At 38.8% G+C, this 22,738-nt stretch overlaps 1 protein-coding gene across 1 annotated transcript in view; it reads left to right on the plus strand.

The window, feature by feature from the left end:
- LOC130930717 (signal-induced proliferation-associated 1-like protein 1) overlaps positions 1-11,670 on the plus strand; it is a 134,725-nt gene extending 123,055 nt beyond the window's left edge. Inside the window, exons 20-21 of the mRNA XM_057858765.1 lie at positions 277-355; positions 5,831-11,670. Of these exons, the coding sequence (XP_057714748.1) occupies positions 277-355; positions 5,831-5,974 (223 nt within the window). The 3' untranslated portion in view covers positions 5,975-11,670. The remainder of the gene's footprint in view (positions 1-276; positions 356-5,830) is intronic.
- The last annotated feature ends 11,068 nt before the right edge of the window (positions 11,671-22,738 follow it).

Genomic DNA, 22,738 nt, shown 5'->3' on the forward strand with positions numbered 1-22,738 from the left:
CAATGATAGCAAATGAGTTAATGTATGGAAATGTTTTTTTTTTTTTTTCTTTTTTTTTTTTTTTTTTACTCCTTTAGGTAACGTAAACCTGTTGCCTAGCCAACTACGTGAGGAAATAAGTAATTAAAACTGAACAGTAGAATCAGCAAACCGCCCCCATGCCAGCATTTTAGTGTCCGTGGCTAAACTGTGCTGTGAAATAACCACGTTTTAAAACTATTGTACATGTGCCAAAGTTTGTCAGGAGTTGACGTTGTTTATCCTTTTTTGTCACAGCGAGACACCAGCCTGTTTAATGGGGAAAGTCAGCCAACTGGAATCAATGGTGAAGGTGCTCCAGGAAGACTTGAAAAGGGTAAATTGGATTTTTTTTTGTATTTACTTTTGTTTAACCCTTTAACACCTAAGCCTATTTTGGCCGAATTTGCATGCCTTTGATGTTGCCTTTATATTTCAAAGAAAAAAACTGTTCACAAAGGCCAAGTTGGGTCCCTTTTTTCAGGATACCTTGAACTTCATGTCCAAACTGTTGTTTTTTTTCACTGACCAACTTTAATCCACATTTTGGACCCAAAAAGACAAAAAAATCCCCAAATCTTTTTTCAAAATTTGTAATGTTGAAGTCCCACTGACAACCAAACATGCTCGACCAACCGTTTTGAAGCTTGATAATATTTATTTGACTTGCTAGGATAAATATTCAATAGAAAAAAATAAGATTGAATAGTTTTATGTTTGACAATTCAACACAAACAGCAGCTATGGCCATAGGCGTTTTTGGCCTTCACACATACTATGGTCAAAACATGTTATATACAGTGCAAAATAGTGAGAAAAAAATTATATATATTATCCAACACAAAAAGGGTTTGGAGGATATCTCTTTGTGAAGTTAGGTAATGTACCCATCACTTTATCAAAGGTATATATGTACATGCAATCAAGCTTCTCGAACACACATCTATATAAAAATGGAAAAGATTCATCGTGAAGAAAAAATAACAAACATTGAAAAAAAGGTATTTTCAAAAATATTGACAAGTAGTTCAGTTCAATTCATTTTTTTTAGGCATGCAACCCAATAGTTTTTTTTTTTCAGCGCACTCAATAAAGTTTGTTATTGAAAATGTCACTAAGCTGCATCACATACAACGTCACACAGCCTACTCATCCGCCGTTTGCGCGCTGTCACTTCTACTCGCCGAGACGCCAACTGATCCGAAGAAAACAATGACAAATACAGCTCATCCTATTCCTTGAGTTAATGAAATAATGCATTAGCTTGCGCTAAATTTAGTTTTCAATTCATTCTGCACGTTTCAAAGTCGCTCGCTGAATCCAACCGGCCGTTGCTTGCTACGCGTGTCTCCTTTCCCTTAGTTGGCGCCTTGCTCGTCAATTTATTAAAAATGTTCACATTAGGTTCGTCCTTCTTGACATCACAACGGCTCTTGGGATATGTAGTCTTTTGTGCTTTTTTCGGTTTTGAAAAAAGGACAAGAAATGATGGAACTATGGAGATAGACACATGGTCCATGCAGCGTTTTAATGCATATTTATGAGTGCAATAAAACTATAAAACTCAAATGACACTATCTCCCGTTTTACTTGGTCGATTGACTTCAAATAAAAACTGGTGTGGACTTCAACTTCCATACTTTCAAACGAGAGCGACCAGGGGCACGTGGGTGACGTAATTACAGCGTTACGAGGCTTCAAAGATGATATGCGTAAATGTGTCGCATCCGACACGTTCGGTGTTAAAGGGTTAAAATGCAACCAGATTAAAAAAAAAGTTCCAGGGAAACAGTCTGAAAAAAACAGATAGGTAGAGCAGAAGTGTGGTTAAAAATACATTGTACATGACTAAAAGTAGTGCTGCAAAGTATACTGCTACCTCAAGATACGTGAGTTCGTTCCTGGTTAGGTTTGTAATCATGATTTTTTTCATATAATGAATCGCGTTTTACATGTAACTCGCCTAATTAGTCCCATTAAACTTTCTGTCATGTACTTTGTTTGCATGTCTGATTGCACATCAAAAACTTAAAACTTGAGAAATGCATGCAGAATCATAATTTTACTCAACAAAAGCAAAATTTGCATTTCTCTACTTACAATCAGAACTTATTTAGGTTGTATTCGCTACTGTGTAAAGATACAGAATCCAACATGGCGGCCGTCACAAAACAATGAGCTTTATAAGTTGAAAATTCATGTAAATAAATGCTTAAATCGCGGAATTTCTATAGATACATAAAATAGTCTATATTTTTTGTTAAAAGCTAAAATTGGGCAGTTATCGTTCATTTTACGTAAATACAGTGCCCTCCATAATTATTAGGACCCCTGAAAAAGATGTGTTATTTAGCTTCTAATATTTTTTCTTTTATTCAAATATTATGGGACCTTAATGGAAAAAAAAGAGAAAAATCCAACCTTCAATACAAGTGCATTCATTCAGTGGGGAAAAAATCCCACATAAAGAAATAATTATTTGACATCAAATAATGTGTGTTACAATTATTTTGCCTGCTACACCAGACTCACCGCTGTTCCAGCTATTGAGTCTGGCCACCATTCACACGGATACAATTTCCAGGGCGGAGCAAGCCACAGCAAACCGACAGCGGAGTGGACCAATCAGCGACGGGCAGATGTTACGTTAGTAAAATGACGAGGGAAGGACGAGGGACTTGCGCGCGGAAGTAAATATACGAAGAGAGCGGAGTTTATTCAACATGGCTAGCGTGAGACAGACTGTTGTCAATGACTCGTGTCGATGTGTTTTTGGTAATTTAAAACTGATTTTACCGTGGATTGGAACATATTCTCAGCTCTCCCGTTCACCTTCTGTGTTGTTGTGGAGACGACTTTCGACGCGCAGAGTGACGTTGCTCGTTAAGAACACGTCACGCAAATAAACGAACCTGATTTGTCGATTGATTTTGTACCTGCTCGAGAGGCCGTTAATGGCCGGCTGAGTCCCAGACTTTTCTCTCAGTGTTTGAAAAATACAGGAAGAACAGTCTGGCAGAGCCAGGCAAACAATTATTAGCACCCCTGGTGTTAATACTTTGTACAACCTCCTTTTGCCAACAAAACAAGGTCTGGGGACTGAGATGGCCATGGGAGGAGCTTGATTTTGTGTCTGGTGAACCATTTCTGTGTAGATTTGGCCATATGTTTAGGGTCATTGTCTTGCTGAAAGACCCAGTGACGACCCATCTTCAGCTTTCGGGCAGTGGGCAACAGATTTTGATTTAAAATGTCCTAGTATTTCAAAGCATTCATGATGCCATGCACCCTACCAACGTTCCCAGGGCCTTTGGAAGCGAAACAGCCCCACAGCATCACTGACCCACCCCCATACTTCACAGTGGGGTGCCAAAAAGCTCAATCTTGGTCTCACAAAAAATACACACGGTCCCAGGCTTCAACTGTGCGCTTTTTGGCAACAAACACTCTAAGTGGGTCTGGCGTGCCACGAAAGATGCGCATGCTGAAAAGCACCTCATACCCACTGTGAAGTATGGTGGTGGGTCAGTGATGCTGTGGGGCTGTTTCGCTTCCAAAGGCCCTGGGAACCTTGTTAGGGTGCATGGCATCATGAATGCTTTGAAATACCAGGACATTTTAAATCAAAATCTGTTGCCCTCTGCCCGAAAGCTGAAGATGGGTCGTCACTGGGTCTTTCAGCAAGACAATGACCCTAAACATATGGCCAAATCTACACAGAAATGGTTCACCAGACACAAAATCAAGCTCCTCCCATGGCCATCTCAGTCCCCAGACCTTGTTTTGTTGGCAAAAGGATGTTGTACAAAGTATTAACACCAGGGATGCTAATAATTGTGACACACATTATTTGATGTCAAATAATTTTTTCTTTATGTGGGATTTTTTTCCCCACTGAATGAATGCACTTGTATTGAAGGTTGGATTTTTCTTTTTTTCCCCATTAAGGTCCCATATTATTTGAATTAAAAAAAATATTAGAAGCTAAAAAACACATCTTTTTCAGGGGTGCCAAATATTTATGGCAGGCACTGTATTTCTAGCTAAAGTTATGATATTGTGTAAGACAACATGGCAGCCGTCATGAAACAAAGAACTTTTAAGTGGAAAATTCTTGTAAATAAATGCTTAAATCGTGGAATTTCTCTAGATATGAACGTAAAACAGTCTAGATTCTTGGGTAAAAGCAAAAACTGGCAGTTATCATTCATTTTATGTCAATATTTTAAGCAAACGTTACACTAATTTAGTGCAAGTGCACTATTGGTGCTATTTAATTTAATAGTTACCTTGAATCCTTGAACAAATCACTCTTGAGGCACTCTTGCCTGCTTGTATGCACTAAAACTTTCGTCCTGTTTCCACCTAAATTGGGTGTTAGAACGCAGCGTGTTTGAGTTTATCACAGTGAAAGCCAACTCAATGTTTATGGAGGAAGATTTGTGTCTCTATTATTCAATCAAAAAAAAAGTTGCTTCAATCAAAAAAAAAAAAAGTTGTTTCAATCAAAATATATGTTTTTAATCGAAGAAAAAGTCACTTCAATCAAAAAAAAAAGTGTTTGCAAAAATAAATTTGAAACTCAAAAAAATACATTTGAAAACTTTTTCTTTGGTTGAAATTTTTTTTTTTTGATTTAAGTCGTTTTTTTTTTTTTGATTGAAACAACATTTTTTATTGAAGTCATGTAATTTTGCGTTTGGACCACATTTTGGCTAGGACATTTGTGTCTTTATAATTCAACCAAAAAATAAGTTGCTTCAAACAAAAAGATATATATTTTGAAAAGAAAAATCACTTCAATCAAAAATTTTAAAAGATTCAATCGGAGAAAAAAAGGTTTGAATGTGAAAAAATAATTGAGACTCAGAAATTCGCATTTGAACACCTTATTTTTCATTCAAACTGTTTTATTTGATTGAAGCAATCCTTTTTGTGTTTGAGCAATATTAGGGGTAGGACATTTGTGTCTAAATCATTCAATCGCAATAAAAGTTGCTTTAATCACAAAACTCTTTTTAATCAAAGAAAAAAATCATTTGCAAAAATATATATTTTTGTATTTGAAATATATATATTTTTATTGATATATCACTTTTTTTTAAAAAGCAAAAAGTTTTAAACTTTTTTTTTTTCAAAGTGGAAAAAGTTTTGAACGCACTTTTTTTTTTTTTTAAGTGGAAAAAGTTTTGAATGCACTTTTTTCGATTGAATCATTTTGACACAAGGATTCAACTTTAACGCTAATTCCGGTGTGTTTGAGTGGCAGGTGAGTACGCCAAAGGCATAAAAGTATGAAGCAAGCATAATGGCCACCAGGGCTCCATCCAGCCATTGGAGTCTGCTGGAGTTTTTGATTGAATAATAAAGACACAAATGTCCTAGCCAAAATGTGGTCCAAACGCAAAATTACATGACTTCAATCAAAAATGTTGTTTCAATCAAAAAAAAAAATTGAATTAAAAAAAAAAAAAAAAATTCAATCAAAGAAAAATAGTTTTCAAATATATTTTTTTGAGTTTCAAATTTATTTTTGCATTCAAACACATTTTTTTTTTTGATTGAAGTGTCTTTTTCTTCGATTGAAAATATATATTTTGTTTGAAGCAACTTTTTGTTTGATTTAAGCAACTTTTTTTTGGATTGAATAATAAAGACACAAATCTACCTCCATAAATGTTGGCCTGGGTCGGCCCCCTACGGGAAGGCGTGGCACAATGGTTGTGGGATGTGTCTTGTCAACTGATGGTGGAGTCTATGGTGGAATATTCGATAGCTGCAGCCCTAGTTTATTGTGTTCTCTTCCTTATAGGAGAAGGACGCCAAGGCGTCCCTGCAAATTCAGATCCAGGGCCTGCGCGAAGACAACCAGCGCCTCCTGGAGGAGTCGTACAGCGCGTCGGCCAAGCTCAAAAAGTTCACCGAGTGGGTCTTCAACACCATCGACATGAACTGACGCTGTTAATGCCGCCACAAGGGAGTATGACCACTACAACTAAGCTGTACGCACGTCATTTTTGCTCTTCAAGCTTCACGCTCTTGAAAACGGACGCGCATTTTCCAGTATTTTCCAACGTCATCACAAAGAGCGAGCACGCATGCGCTCCCGTCCCTTAAGAATTGACCAACGGTGCTGACTTGTCCTTGCATGTCAGAGGAAAGAACCAATTAAAACAAAATACACAATTAATACAAGCCTCATGTTCCTCTGAGAGGGTTAAACACTGTTAATAGGCATTTTGTGGAGGGCATACAGATTTTTTTTTCACTTAGCGCTAAGACTGAATATTCATTGGACTAATCCAAATGAGGGGAAAAAAAGCATACTAAATGATAGTATCCTGTTATTGTAGCACTGTAAGTAGACTGACAGCCTTTGCAGAGCACATACTGTAAAGCCCGGTGTGTAAAAGATTGTATAGTGTAATAGGACGACAACTACACATGCAAACGGTTTATCTTTTGTACAAAAAAAAGCCAGGAAAATACTTTTGTCGGCTCATTTACTCCACCACCTTGTAAATATATGGTTTATTTTTTCTCAGATTCTCCCACTCGACCTCCTAGATGAGATATTTAAAGTGTATTTATGATGATAAAGAGAAACAGCCATAAGCAGGAGAGGATGCCACACAATCAAATGTATAGAAATTATTTAAGAGGAAAAAAGTTAAGAATGATATAGAAGATTTTTATTTTATTATTGTTATCCTTCAAATACCTCCAAATAGCCTGCATAAACATTTCTATGGGACGTTTAACTCATTGACGGTGATAGACAGCGTTCGTTCATTCGCTGCCAACCCTCCTATTTCAAATAAATTGGACGTCTACTAGTGATAAACTCATTTCAAGTCAAAGCAGAAGGATGAAACGCGCCACACGATTGGACGTCCGTCATCATCGATGGCACTAAAAGGGTTAAACGAAGAATTTCGTAAATATTCCATTGAGTTGAATAGAATTTTGCGCAAATTTTGATTGGACAAAAGCACACAAACCACTATTAAATTGAAATAGATTTGCATCTTATTTATTTCAGGAGTTAAATTCAAGAAGTGAAACTCCAAATATTTCATTGTACAGGGTGGGGCAGAGCAACTTGCTAATTTAAATTTGGCGCCCTGAAGCGATTGTTGCACTGAGGATGGTAGGGATGGACTTATGTGAGAGGGTGACTCTTAAAGTTTGGTTCTTAAGGTTTGCATTGTATTTAATAACTAATTATACATACATAGACAGTACTGAATATTGTGGTTTCACTTTTTAAATTACACTTCTGAAATCATAAATAAAATACTTTGTAATTTACTGAGATTTACGTGTGTGTGTGTACCAGAGGTGGGTAGAGTAGCCAAAACCTTTACTCAAGTAAGAGGAGCGTTACTTCAAAATATTATTACTCAAGTAAAAGTAAAAGCAGGCATCCCAAAATTTACGCAAGTACAAGTAAAAAAGTATTTGTTGAAAAGAATACTTATAGGGAACCACAGATAAAAAGACATGTAGTTCTTAAAAGATAAATGTTAGTACGAGTTATAATAATTTGATATTGAAACCCCTTTTAAAGTTTTTCGTTTTAATAAAATTTGTAAAATGATTTTAACTAGTAGGTCACCATTGTTGTTAACGTCGCAGGGCGGTACGATATTGGAAAAAACTATTGCTGCGGTTTTTGGGGGGGTTTGCGATATTATATTGCGATATTTAAAAAAAAAAAATGTATATATATATATTTTTAAATTTTTATATTAAAAAAAAAAATATATATATATATATATATATATATTTTTTTTTTTTTAAAGAAATGTTCACTAGATGACTTGAATAGCTGTTTGGAAAGACTTTGGATGACTCACAACAACCAGTGTACAGTGATCCCTCGTTTTTCGCAGTTAATGGGGACCAGAACCCGCTGCGATAAGTGAAAAACCGCGAAGTTGCGCACCCCGCCCTCCAAATTTTTATTTTTTTGTGTGTGTGCTCAATGTATTTATTCAGATTTAGCATTGGAAAGAGATACATATAAGGCATGTTTTTTTCTCACTTTTTCCCCAAAGTATGATTTAAAAAAAAAATGTATATATATATATTAGGGCTGTCAAACGATTAAAATTTTTAATCAAGTTAATTACAGCTTAAAAATTAATTAATCGCAATTAATCGCAATTCAAACCATCTATAAAATATGCCATATTTTTATGTAAATTATATATATATTCTGTAAAATAAATTGTTGGACTGGAAAGATAAGACACAAGATGGATATATACATTCAACATACGGTACATAAGGACTGTAGCGGCCATTTCACTCTACTGTCATTTAAATCTGTCTATGCTGTCCTCACTCCGAAGCGTCTACTTTTTCCAAAGCTAGACAGCTAGTGAACGACGCCATAATAATCTGACTTCTTCCTTTTTCATCTGATTTATTAATAAAATGGCCTCAAACCATTGTCCTCTTTAGACCGTCGTAAAACTACAAAAAAAAAGTACACAAGCATTGCATTAGCAGCAACGTTAGCTTAGCACGCTATACAGGTTCACTAAACATAAACAAAAAGCTTCTCATACAAAAAATAGAACATTTCGCTTACTAACATAATATGTACATTATTTACAACAACCATACTTACGGACAAATCTTGTCCAAGGATCATATAAGCACAACATTACAACGTAGGCGTCAGCCCGAGATGTTGTGCTGCCATATTGAACTGGCAAGACAACAATAAACCATGTCGCAAAGCGACCACAAGAGTTCGCTGTTAGACAGTAAAAAAAGCCTTGCTGTAAAACTTACCAAAAGGCAGAATACTGTCTGAGCGGGACATGTGCGATGGTTTTAAGCAATTCAAATGTAATAATTATGATCAGTTTTAAACATAACTGTCCAACCAAATCATTTTTGAACAAGAATAAAGTACTGTAGTAGAAAAATGCTTGGCTTTATTAAATACTTCTGTTTATCTACCTTAGCTGTGACTTTTGGTGGACATGTAGAAATTGCAAACTCCTCATGATCACTTCTGGCATTTCATTTATATGTCTCAAATGTCTCCACACACACACACAAATTCATTCCAAAGCGGCTTCCTTGCAGAAACTGTTAAACAAGTTAAACGATGATTGACAGCTGCTGCGCTGTGATGTCCGCTTCTTTGGCAAGATCAAAGATAGCAGTATCGTTAACTTTAATAAGCAAGTGCTGCAGTGACTCTGAGGTTTAAAGAGCGTGTGAGGCTCTGCAGAGCAGAAAGCAGTATGTGGATTTAAAAAAAAAAACTATCGCACGTCCTTGCGATGGGACTATTGCGCACGCACACATCGCGATGGCGATGTTTAAACGATATATCGTTCAGGCTTACAGGGCGGTGACGTCATATGGCCACGCTCCCGGACTTCCACAGTGTCACTCTTTAACTAAGTAAGGTTGTGATTTAAATACGCCACAAGGTGTCAATGGCGAGTTTTAAATTAATTAGAGATCAAGCCAATGAGTGAGTTTTGCACCTTGACTGATGCTGTTGTTTTCCTTTTATTCCCCAGTGCGGGCGCCATTGTGCTTTATGTTCAGTATGTTGAGAAGGTAAGACACCCGATAATGGTTCCCAGCAACATAGTTTGTATATTGTGACTAAACATTTGCCACACACTGTATTTGTTGAGCTAAAGGAGTTGCTAAAATATTTAAATATTTTGACCAACGCCTAAGTTTTATGTGTAGTTTGCATATCTATTTTGATTGTGAACTCCTCCTTCACAACATACAATTGAACATCAGTATCATATAGTGAAAATACACCAAAATAATATTCATATCTCTCAAAAAGTAATGTTCACAAAAAGAAAAGTGCTTTAATCTGTATTAATGAGGCCCGATTCTCACACAGTTAAACGAGAGCTGGCATTCACAAATTCAAAATCAAAATAGATATGCAAAATACACATAAAACTTACTCAGATTTTGGTCAAACTCTATTTAAACATTTTAGCAACTTGCTTAGCTCAGCAAATACACTGGATGGTCATATTTAGTCACGATATACAAACTATGATGCTGGGAGCCATTATCAGGTGTCTTACCTTCACAACATACAATTGAACATAAGGCTCAATGGCTTATGGCGACTGTGCTAGGGAATAAAAGGAAACTACGGCGTCAGTCAAGGGACAAAACTTACTCATTGGCTTGAGCTCTAATTAATTTCATATTTAAATCACTACCTTACATAGTTAAAGATTGACACTGTGGAAGACCGGCAGCGTGGCCATGTGACATCACTATCCTGCAATGTCAACAACAATGGCGACCTGCTACTTAATTTTTTGGTTTAAAATTTTAGAAATTTTATTAAAATGAAAAATTGAAGAGGGGTTTTAATATAAAAACAAAAAAAACAACAAAAAAAGAATGTGCTAACATTTCTTTTAAGAACTACATGTCTTTGAGTAATAAGTAACATTGTAACTCCTTACAATGTCGTTTTTAAAAAAAATTTTTTTTAAATAATGTATTTTTTTCTCAGCACAAATTCATCTATGTGAACTGTTATTATGATACTGTACTATAACCTATTACATGATCATATTTGGCCAAAAAAATGACACAAAAATAATCAAATTCAGACCAGAAAAACACTGACAGCATGAAACATCACTTGTCCAAAGAGCATGAGTGCCCTCTAGTGGATAAAAAACATAGTTACCGCTGATTGGTCTATTGTAGTCATGTGGTTACTGTTGCGACATCTCATTGGTGAAACTGAGACAGCTACTGTCGGCATCGCCGGCAAAAATAAAGTCAATATCTAGAATAAAGAGGAAAAATGTAACCTCTGATGTCGGCCAAAGTAGCAGAGTAAGAGTAGTGTTTGTTCACAAATCTACTCAAGTAAAAGTAACAGGTATTAGCTGGTAAAACTACTTAAGAAGTACATTTTTGTCAAAAAGTTTCTCAAGTTAATGTAACGGAGTAAATGTAACGTGTTATTACCCACCTCTGGTGTGTACAGTACATCTGGAATTTTAAAATACCTCTTACATACATAAATCTATATATTTTTTAATCAACAAAATGTTTCTGATTTGAGGGAACTCTCATATTCATCATAATTCCAGTTTATGCCTTTTAATTCCTGACAATCCCCATTGAAAATTCCACTCAACATTCTCAAGTATCCAACATTGAAATTCTCTGTCTGGTCTTCGGGAATTATTATTAATACAATGAAATAATGGAAGTAATAAATGCGTAATTGTATTGACTTTCAACATGTAAATGACTCCAAATGTGCCCACAGCATGACAGCGTGATCCTTCATATGTTGTTCTGCTCAGTATGTTAATGGTCAAATTGTGTGAGATTGCTGCTGATGGTGCTTTTCTGTGTGGTTCTCCTAAAATGTTCCTTTCTCTGACACTGTGCAAGCTTATGACTCTTCAGGAACAAAATTCAAGACTCATCACAATTTGCACCTTCATCGATATATATTTTTTTTGATCAAAGGAAAGTGTATAGGTAGTAAACCGAACGTGTCAGAGGCCCCTTCTTGAACCTTGGAACACGTGTGACGGCATGTGACTCTTTCCATTCGCCTGTGATGTGTACAGAATGTTTATAACTATTAAAGATATTTTGTTCAATTACTATCTGTCTCACAGGAAGTTCATTTATTCAATGTTTTAAATTTTTTGTTTTGTTTTTTGAGGGGTGGAGCATCACAGCGTGGCACAGGGCGCTGGAAGTTACTCACAGCAGGGGGTGCTGAGGATCTTATTTCATTTTTTCCAATCCAAAAACAGCCGTTTTGGTCCAAATTTATCATGCTCCATACAAGGCATGCACAATGGCAGTACACACTCATGCTGTATAGTTCGCGTACTACTACTAGGCTACTACAAAGACAGTGTTGTATTTCACCTACAGTGTGTGTTGGAGTTTTGTATTGGAAATAAATGCACCCGTGTATTATAATGCAAATCCCTGCAGCTAGACGGCGCAATGACACACATTTGAAAACTAAGAGGTCCAATAAAGCCACCGTTTAACATCCACTTTTCACAGCACTCAAATTGCACACAAATATCCAACAGCGCTTCCTCATGGTGACAGGTCAGCAGCAACAACAAACAATAAAATGGCTACAATGCAAGCTATTTGTTCTCCAGTGTCTAAATCTGCAGCTAACTTTTCATCTCTAGGCACTATTATAAACGATCATAATTTTCATTTTCGACCTCGAATTAAATTTGAGAAAATGTCACTGTTTTTGTAAAGAAAAAAATCTCTAAGGCTACATTCATACTACAGGTCTTAATGCACGAATCTGATTTTTTTGTGTTTTTCCGACTCGAGTGAGGCATTGACTTGACGGTCTGAACGTGACAAGTGGCATAGAACTGGACCATTTCAAATCCGATCTGGGCCACATTTTTCCAGATTGTCGCGGCGGTCTGTACTGTCCAGTCTCTCAAATCGGAATTTTTGCAGCAATTACGTCATTAAAAAGCATGAGAGACGCTACGGTAGCGATGCAGCTGTGCGTTATTAGCGCCTAGCTTGCCTTGAACACGGCTTTTTATGAAGGGTTGGACTTGACAACAGTCGCAAAAAAATAGGCTTATCCTCAACCCATTTCTGAGAATGATCGGTTTTCTGTCTGCCCCATATAAGTAATATTTCAGCATTGCTTACACGGCCGAGAGTCGGGGCAAACTGCCCGTATGTGTGAGACATGCACGAACAGTGCGTGCATGCTATCGATCCATATAAACTTTGAATATAAGCCTAAACGGGGATTATTTATGTTATTTGTGTCCTCATTTTTGAAAAGCAACATATGATATCCCTGGAATGACGGATGACAGCCAGTACAGTATGTGTGGCCATTTGTTTTGATGCTTCTGCGCATGCTGGTCTTTTTGCTCAGCACGTGTCGGACTGCGAATTAGAGCGCATGCGTAATACTTGAATGGTCTCAATGGACAAAGGCAGTCTGAACGGGCACGCCAAAAAAACAGATATGACATAAAATCGTCATAAAACTTTAACATTGACATTGACAAACATTGACATAAAAATTTGTGCATTAAGACCTGTAGTATGAACATAGCCTAAGTGGTTTTTGCACCATGTTAACTCCTCCTCTGTCAACAGTTGACTTTTCCGCTCCAATAGCGCCTTATCCAACGTGACCTGGTAGCAAGCAAGGTGTTAGGTGGTGACCATGTTATTAACAAATAACGCCATTGTTTCAATATTTTTTATTCATTGATTTATTTTTAACAACAACAACAAAAACACTTTTTTTCTCCCCAACACCAGTGGGTGCTGTAGCACCCCACTTCCTGCGCCACTAGCGTGGTGCTCAAGACTTATTTCTAGTTTTAGTCGATGTTTACTAAAAATGTTTTCGTCTGTAAAATACATTTTGAAAATTCACTCCAAAAATAAATAAAGGTTTCCAACTGTTTCGAATAAACATTGACAGACGACCACATATTGTAGCGTCCACAAGGACAACACCACATTGATGGTAATACACACTCAGCAGGAGAGCAGTACATTATTTTCAATGAATTATAATAACCTGCACACCAAGAACTGTAAGTAAGAGAGCAAGAGACTGGCAGCTACTGGTGGACCTCGGTCGACTACTAAAGTTCCCCAGTCACATCGCTGTCACCACCCTGCGGCCAGACATTGTCCTCGTGTCTGAGCCCACCAATCAAGTGGTGTTGCTGGGGCTAAAGGTCCCATGGGTAGATCTACTGGAAGAAGCCTTTGAGAGGAAACTCTCCAAGTACATTGGACTGGTTAGTCACTGCCAGCAAGCTAGGTGGAGAGCAAGGTGTCTCCCAGTTGAAGTCGGATGTAGTGGTTTCGCAGCTCGTTCTCTAGCCAAGGCCTTCAATACTTTAGGCATTGAGGGAGAGGAGAGCCATCCGCAGTATAACCGATGCGGCAGAGAGAGCCTCAAGATTGCTGTGGCTCAAGAGAGGAGAGTCAGGGTGTCATGGTAGCTCGCCATCTGGACACAAGCCAGGGTCTGATCCAGAGGTTTCGCTAGACATTTTCGTTGTCTGTCATTTTGACTGACAGGGTCATAAAAATCCGGTCATAATCTATTTTTACCCGTCACTTAAATTTTTAAAATGATAATTATGACATATTCAATAGTATTTAGTTTTCATTCATTTTTAATTAATATTGTAACGCTTGCTTGGCGGCAAAAAATTAGACACGGAAGTCGTGGTATTTTTCTCCCTCTTTTTACTCTGCTTACCGCCAACAACACCAACAAAACAACAACTCCGCCCCCAAAGAAAAAGAGGCAACTATATAGACCCCAGTCACCAACGTCACACAATGATCTTAATTGTGGTTGTCAGCCCAAAATCTTCTAAATATATATTAAATGCATCTTACCAGATATAAAATGACTACTACATGGTCTGTGGTGATCGTTTGGTGCCCAGATTTCTTGTCGAATTACAGCAGTCCATCTCGCTCTCCTCTTCGGGTCTCTCAAAATACGGTAGAACTTCAAGTCTCTCAGTCTATCTTCTCTGTTACTGCAACCAACCGCCACACACACCTTCACCATTTTGATTATTAATGTTAACGAGCAGAAAAACACGCCGTAATAGGAGGCATGTACGTAGCGGTAATGTGTAAACACGACGAGCTGACACACAATATGGCGGCTCCAGTCAGGGGGACGGAGTTGTGACGTCATGTGATTGGGGTCTATACTCAGGCGGCAATCTAGTCCACCAATTGGATGACGCGCTGGCACACCGGGTGCACCAATAAAAAACTCGCGTTGATGTGTCAATCACGGTGCCGCCGCCAGACCCCGGTGACGCTACAATATTCTGACAGAATAGCCAACGACGTCATGCATTAAGAGAGACAATAGCTAATTAATATGCTCACTCGCCACCCTGTGGTCTGGGGTGTGAATTGCAACCTGTCAAAATGACGGACGGACTTCAGTTTTTTCCGTCACCGTTTTAAAAAAACGGTCGACGACGGAAAATATTCGGTTAACGCGACCCCTGGTCTGATCAACCCCCCGGCTGGGTCACCTGGAGGAGGGTGTATAATGTTGAAAGACCCGAAACACCCGATGATTCCAGGAACATCACTGAAGATATGTCCAGATGCATCAGTAGACATATGTACACAACCTGGACATCACGAACTGCAAGTTAAAAAAAAAAAAAAAAAAAAAGTCCTGGAGTTTATGAGGACGCTCGCCATTAGCAGTAACCTAATGCAAACGTGAATGCTATGCTAACGCTACAAGTTACATTTAGTGTGTGATGATCACTCAGCACAGACCTTTACAGGCTAAAGCAATATTAAATATTCTCTCTGGCCAAGATAACAAATCTTACCGTGTGTGCAAGCCTGCATGGAGGTTGGAGACGACACACTGGTGAGTCGGGGGGCAGAACATCACGAGTGACACAACCAGACACTGCTACGATGCAGGCTAACTACACATAAAATGCCACACATTGTGAACATGTGACGGAATCTATTGCACATTTTCGTCCTGTCAGACGGAAACTGGCATTAGTCCGGTTATGTTTTTGTCTTACAAAATGTGTTTTTAGCTTGTTGTCGTCTCGTCATCGTCATGAAAAAAGTTTTCGTTGATGTAATATTTTCGTTGTTGTCATCGTTGATGAAAACAACACTGCTTCTTACAAAATGGGAAGGTGTGGGGTTCAGGGGTGCTCGGCATGTTCCCCTTCTCCTCTGCAAATTAGCACCTCATTGCAAGGGCGTAGGTTTGCATAGGGATGGTAGGAACATAACACTACCATCTTTTCAGGATGCTCAAATTGCCCCCGCCAACTTTTAAGCAACCTTGTTTGCATTTTGTTGAGTTCAGTTACATATATAATTTAGATTGTCTTCCCATATGTTGTAAGGATACAATTGACCCTACTATTATTCAGCTAATTATTTTCATGATGTTCAGACTTACGTTTATCCTTTTTTACTTGCTGAATGTGCCAGTCGACCCCCCCCCCCCCAAAAAAAAACGCACGTTTGATTGGCGGATGACATGCACACAAATGAACACACAAAGACACGCACAGTCACACAGCCCCGACAGATTCATGTCGACAACATTAGCCTCCTCTGCCCCCTTCGAAAGGGAGGAATATTAGAAGTTTTTTTGGCCAGCAGCAGCTTCTGCAAGTAATGTAAAAAGATGTCAATGTTGTGGAGGTGGAGGAAACACCACTAATTTTGCTACTGAAAGTCCAACCTGCATCACAGTTAGCATAACATTAAACTGTGTGAACCTGCTAACCTGCAAAACTACTGCGGTCAGGACAGCCTTCACAAGCAATAACGAAGTCAAGCTAGTCGTCCCTCATTTGGATCATTGTTTGCATTATGTGCATTACGGTAGTGCAACTGGGTGGCTTCAGAGTGCAAGTCCCTTTATTTAAAAAAAAAAAACTGGGAGCTTTCCAAGAATGGGTCCACTTCAGGGGGGGACACTTACAGTGGGGCAAATAAGTATTTAGTTAACCACTAATTGTGAAAGTTCTCCCACTTGAAAACATTAGAGAGGCCTGTAACTGCCAACATGGGTAAACCTCAACCATGAGAGACAGAATGTGGAAAAAAAAAAAAAAACAGAAAATCACATTGTTTGATTTTTAAAGAATTTATTTGCAAATCATGGTGTAAAATAAATATTTGGTCAATACCAAGAGTTCATCTCAATACTTTGTTATGTACTCTTTTTTGGCAATAACGGAGTCCAAATGTTTTCTGTAACTCTTCACAAGCTGTTAACACACTGTGGCTGGTATTTTGGCCCATTCCTCCATGCAGATCTCCTCTAGAGCAGTGATGTTTTGGGGCTGTCGTTGGGCAACACGGACTTTCAACTCCCTCCACAGATTTTCTCTGGGGTTGAGATCTGGAGGCTGGCTAGGCCACTCCAGGACCTTGAAATGCTTCTTACCAAGCCACTCCTTTGTTGCCCTGGCTGTGTGTTTGGGATCATTGTCATGCTGAAAGACCCAGCCACGTCTCATCTTCAATGCCCCTGCTGATGGAAGGAGATTTTCACTCAAAATCTCTCGATACTGGGCCCCATTCATTCTTTCCTTTACACAGATCACTCGTCCTGGTCCCCTTGCAGAAAAACAGCCCCAAAGCATGATGTTTCCACCCCCATGCTTCACAGTGGGCATGGTGTTCTTCGGATGCAATTCAGTATTCTTTCTCCTCCAAACACGAGAACCTGTGTTTCTACAAAAAAGTTCTATTTTGGTTTCATCTGACCATAATACATTCTCCCAGTCCTTTTCTGGATCATCCAAATGCTCTCTAGCGAACCGCAGATGGGCCTGGACGCGTACTGGCTTCAGCAGGGGGACACGTCTGGCAGTGCAGGATTTGACTCCCTGGCGGCGCATTGTGTTACTGATAGTAGCCTTTGTTACTGTGGTCCCAGCTCTCTGTAGGTCATTCACTAGGTCCCCCCATGTGGTTCTGGGATTTTTGCTCACCGTTCTTGTTATCATTTTGACACCACGGGGTGAGATCTTGCATGGAGCCCCAGATCGAGGGAGATTATCAGTGGTCTTGTATGTCTTCCATTTTCTAATAATTGCTCCCACAGTTGATTTCTTTACACCAAGCGTTTAACCTATTGCAGATTTAGTCTTCCCAGCCTGGTGCAGGTCTACAATTTCGTCTCTGGTTTCCTTCGACAGCTCTTTGGTCTTGGCCATTGTGGAGTTTGGAGCGTGACTGACTGAGTTGTGGACAGGTGTCTTTTATACCGATAATGAGTTAAAACAGGTGCCATTAATACAGGTAAAGAGTGGAGCCTCGTTAGACCTCGTTAGCAGAAGTTAGACCTCTTTGACAGCCAGAAATCTTTCTTGTTTGTAGGTGACCAAATACTTATTTTCCACTCAAATTTCGAAATAAATTCTTTAAAAATCAAACAATATGATTTTCTTTTTTTTTTTTCCACATTCTGTCTCTCATGGTTGATAGTAGGGGAACTTGCACAATTGGTGGTTGACTAAATACTTATTTGCCCCACTGTACATGAACATTAACTGACGAGAAAAAAAATCTGTGAAATGAAATCACACATCAGAATTTGATGAGAGTACTTTGGTTCAAGTCTTGGGGTAGTCTAGTATGTCTCAGATGTAGATCAGTCCCTGGATATCTTGATGTGTTATATCGTCCCTACCAATGTTGACACCAAACCAACGCCGTTGCCTCATTGTCTTAAAAAAAGCGTTTGTTAACTAGTAATTAGTGTCAAATGACTTGTCTCTGGGTTTCAGTGGTACAGTATATGACTTAAATGAATCAAGGCTAGGATTAAAACGGCTATAATTTTGGAAAGAAAACAGGCAAGTCATGTCAGTGCCATTTTAGTTTTCTAAAAGAGTAAATGGTGCACTGTCAGTAATCTGACAGCCGATGACCTCTGGCTGTTTTATTGCAATTACCTGCTGCTTTCTCACTCAGGCATCATTAATCAACCACAGACAGATGAGTCTGGACGGGACATATTGATAGATGAGCAAAATCTAAGTGGTGTCAGCTACTGACGTTGAGTGCATTTGAAGTGGAGGAATGATGTTGATGGTGGCACAGGTGGTTCAGCGGGTCGTCCACTGGTTGGATGATCGGGGGTCGATCCCAGCTCCCACCTGTGCCCATTGTCGTTGCATCCTGGGCAAGATACTTTTCCCTACTAGCCTGTGTGAAAGGAGTGTGCGAATGACTGGTCGAAAGGGCCAATGGTGCGGATTGGCTGCCTCGCTTCTGTCGGACTGCCCCAGGGCAGCTGTGGCTACAGTAGTGGCTTGCATCCATTGGGTGCGGAGTGAAAGAATAGTGCAATGAAAAGCGTCTTTGAGCGTCCCCCAAAAAAACACTGTATAAAACCAAGGCATTTTTATTATTTTTGTGTTTAGTGGTGCAGTGAAACTTTCTGTGTAATTACAGCTTAATTGGATTTATTAACACTTACCCTCAAAAAAAGTTTGATTTCCATGCTAAGAAACCTAGCATATGCTTGTTTCTGTCACAAAACCAGTACCAAAACAGAACACATCCAGCAAGACTTGTTGTGTTTGGTTTTGGTCTTGCTAGTAACATAGCCTAAATCATATTTCCATACCTGTCAAGTTGTACGGTTTTGGTGTAATTTGTACAAGTGAGCTCTGGTTTTTAAATGTGCACCGTACATTCAAAATCTGTACTTTTTCGTGCATTACGCTTTTTTTTTTTCTCCGTTCGGATTTTGTCACCGTTTCGGCAACGAGACAATGTGCGTTACGATGCATTATTACGTTGGTTGAGTGACGCGAGAAAAGTCAGAGACACTGAGAGAGAGGAGTGTTTGTTGTGACGCTGTAGCAAACGCGATGCTAGGCTAGGTGGCTTCAATATTTCCTGACTTTAGCCGACAGCCTACAATCCACGCCTAAAATATCACATGCTTATAGAACTACATGCGAAATGACAGACGGTGGTGTTAACAGCCGCCATTTTGAAGCAGTAGACTTCTCAGAAAGGCTCTGTTGTAGTGAACTTTCCTAGCGAACTTAAGTAACTTTTATCTAAAATACTCCTAAATAGGACAAATCTTGACTTGAATCTATCTTTAAATGACGAACTACCTTCAAGTCTAACTGAATTGCGAGCTGAAGTGCCATGTAGTGCAGCCATCAAGACATGATAGAAATTGCCAAAAGTGCTACATACAATTATAACAAAAGTCAGTTAAATTTTAGTACGTAATCATGATGTAGCTGAAGATATTGATTTTTCTTTGATTGCATCAGGTTATACTGTATGTTACAATATTACCAATAAATTCATATTATTTTAAAAATTGAGTTTTTTTTTTTTTTTTTCATATTGCACGCTATATACAACATTGTAAGATTAGTCACCAATTTGTAAGAGCATACGTCATTATTTGTAAGATTGCCAATGGCCTCGGGTTGACAGGTATGTATTTCAGTGGTTCATGAAAACTGAAATTACAGCTTAATTATATTTATTAACACTTACCCTTACAAAAAGTTTTATTTCCATGCTAAGAAACCTAGCATGTGCTTGTTTCTGTTGCAAAAGCAGTACCAAAACAGAATACGTCCAGCAAGACTTGTTGTGTTTGGTTTTGGTCTTGCTAGTAGCATAGCCTAAATCATATTTCAGTGGTTTAGGAAAACAAGAAAAAAAAAAACATTTTTCTGAAAATAAATTGGTGTTTTTTATTTATTTTGTTTTGTGATTAGCAAAAAGGCAGAATTGAAAGGATGATATAGTGAAGCAGAGGCCACAACTAGGCCAAAAAATAACTTAGGCAATTATGCTATGAGGCTAACGATATGCTAGATTTCTTTGCAGGGTTATTTAATATTTCTCATACACTTTGCCCAACAAAACAACTCCTAAAACCAAAGAATCTCACCAGATGAGGGCGCTGTTATTTGAATTTAGTAGGCCAAATGTTGCACCAAACAAGTGTGAATGACTTGCAATTTCACATTTAAGCTATTTACTATTATTAATGGTGCCAGCCCTCTCATTTTGAATGGCTACGACGTCTATCACAGTCACTAGCAGCCAACGAGTTAGTGACGAAACATGAAATGATAAAATGTTGACCTAGCACAGCTCCACATAACTTCTATCACCCGTACATCACTTGCCATTGTTTCTATTTGCAGCAGCTGTGAACTCGCACGCGAGCAACGTCATTGTCAGTGAACAGGATGTTTAATAATTGAACCATCGTGCAGATTATAGCAGCCTTGGACCCTTTAAAGCAGATTAAAATATTCCTGCCTGTCACTTTGCCTGTGTGGGGGACACACACACATATGGACATACGCACACATGTGCATTAGAGATATTTATAGTGTACATGAGTAATGGCGGCAGTCAGGCTGGACAAAGATTCAGAGCCACTTTCAGGCCATGCTCAGTTACTCTCAGACATGCATTTTTTTTTTTTTTTTTTAAATTCATGTATATATACTCTTTATTTGACCAATGACTTTACAACCTCATTCATTGACGTTCATGCATATGCGGAGATTAAGGGGGGGCCAGAGGGACATAGCCCCCCCTAGTGTCCAAAAAATGTTATGACTAAGGTTAGGTTCATACTGCAGTTGTTGATACACAATTACGATTTTTAGTCATACAGTGGGGCAAATAAGTATTTAGTCAACCTCTAATTGTGCAAGTTCTCCCACTTGAAAATATTAGAGAGGCCTGTAATTGTCAACATTGGTAAACCTCATAGATATAGAATGTGGGGAAAAAAAAAAAAAATTACATTGTTTGATTTTTAAAGAATTTATTTGCAAATCATGGTGGAAAATAAGTATTTGGTCAATACCAAAAGTTCATCTCAATACTTTTTTTATGTACCCTTTGTTGGCAATAACAGAGGCCAAACATTTTCTGTAACTCTTAACAACATGGACTTTCAACTCCCTCCACAGATTTAATATGGGGTTGAGACCTGTAGACTGACTAGGCCATTCCTGGACCTTGAAATGGTTCTTACGAAGCCACTCCTTTGTTGCCCTGGCTGTGTGTTTGGGATCATTGTCATGCTGAAAGACCCAGCCACGTCTCATCTTCAATGCCCTTGCTGATGGAAGGAGATTTTCACTCAAAATTTCTCGATACATGGCCCCATTCATTCTTTCCTTTACACAGATCAGTCGTCCTGGTCACTTTGCATAAAAACAGCCCCAAAGCATGATGTGTCCACCCCCGTGCTTCACAATGGGTATGGTGTTCTTCGGATGCAATTCAGTATTCTTTCTCCTCCAAACACGAGAACCTGTGTTTCTACCAAAAGGTTCTATTTTGGTTTCATCTGACCATAACACATTCTCCCAGTCCTCTTCTGGATCATCCAAATGCTCTTTAGCGAACCGTAGACGGGCCTGGACGTGTACTTTCTTCAGCAGGGGGACACGTCTGGCAGTGCAGGATTTGTGTCCCTGGCGGCGCATTGTGTTACTGATAGTAGCCTTTGTTACTGTGGTCCCAGCTCTCTGTAGGTCATTCACTAGGTCCCCCCGTGTGGTTCTGGGATTTTTGCTCAACGTTCTTGTTATTTTGACGCCACAGGGTGAGATCTTGCATGGAGCCCCAGATCGAGGGAGATTATCAGTGGTCTTGTATGTCTTCCATTTTCTAATAATTGCTCCCACAGTTGATTTCTTTACACCAAGTGTTTTACCTATTGCAGATTCAGTCTTCCCAGCCTGGTGCAGGTCTACAATTTTGTCTCTGGTGTCCTTCGAGAGCTCTTTAGTCTTGGCCATGGTGGAGTTTGGAGTGTGACTGACTGAGTTGTGGACAGATGTCTTTTATACCGATAATGAGTTAAAACAGGTGCCATTAAATCAGGTAATAAGTGGAGCCTCGTTAGTCCTCGTTAGAAGAAGTTAGACCTCTTTGACAGCCAGAAATCTTGCTTGTTTGTAGGTGACCAAATACTTATTTTTCACTCTAATTTGGAAATCAATTCTTTAAAAATCAAACAATGTGATTTTCAGTTTTTTTTTTCCACATTCTTGTTAAGGATCCGCGAATGCGGAGAAACGACTGGACCCAAAACAGACAACAAAGAGGATGCGTTCGGGGATTTATTAATCACAAAATT

This window comes from Corythoichthys intestinalis, chromosome 15 (assembly GCF_030265065.1).
Source record: "Corythoichthys intestinalis isolate RoL2023-P3 chromosome 15, ASM3026506v1, whole genome shotgun sequence".
NCBI lineage: Eukaryota > Metazoa > Chordata > Actinopteri > Syngnathiformes > Syngnathidae > Corythoichthys > Corythoichthys intestinalis.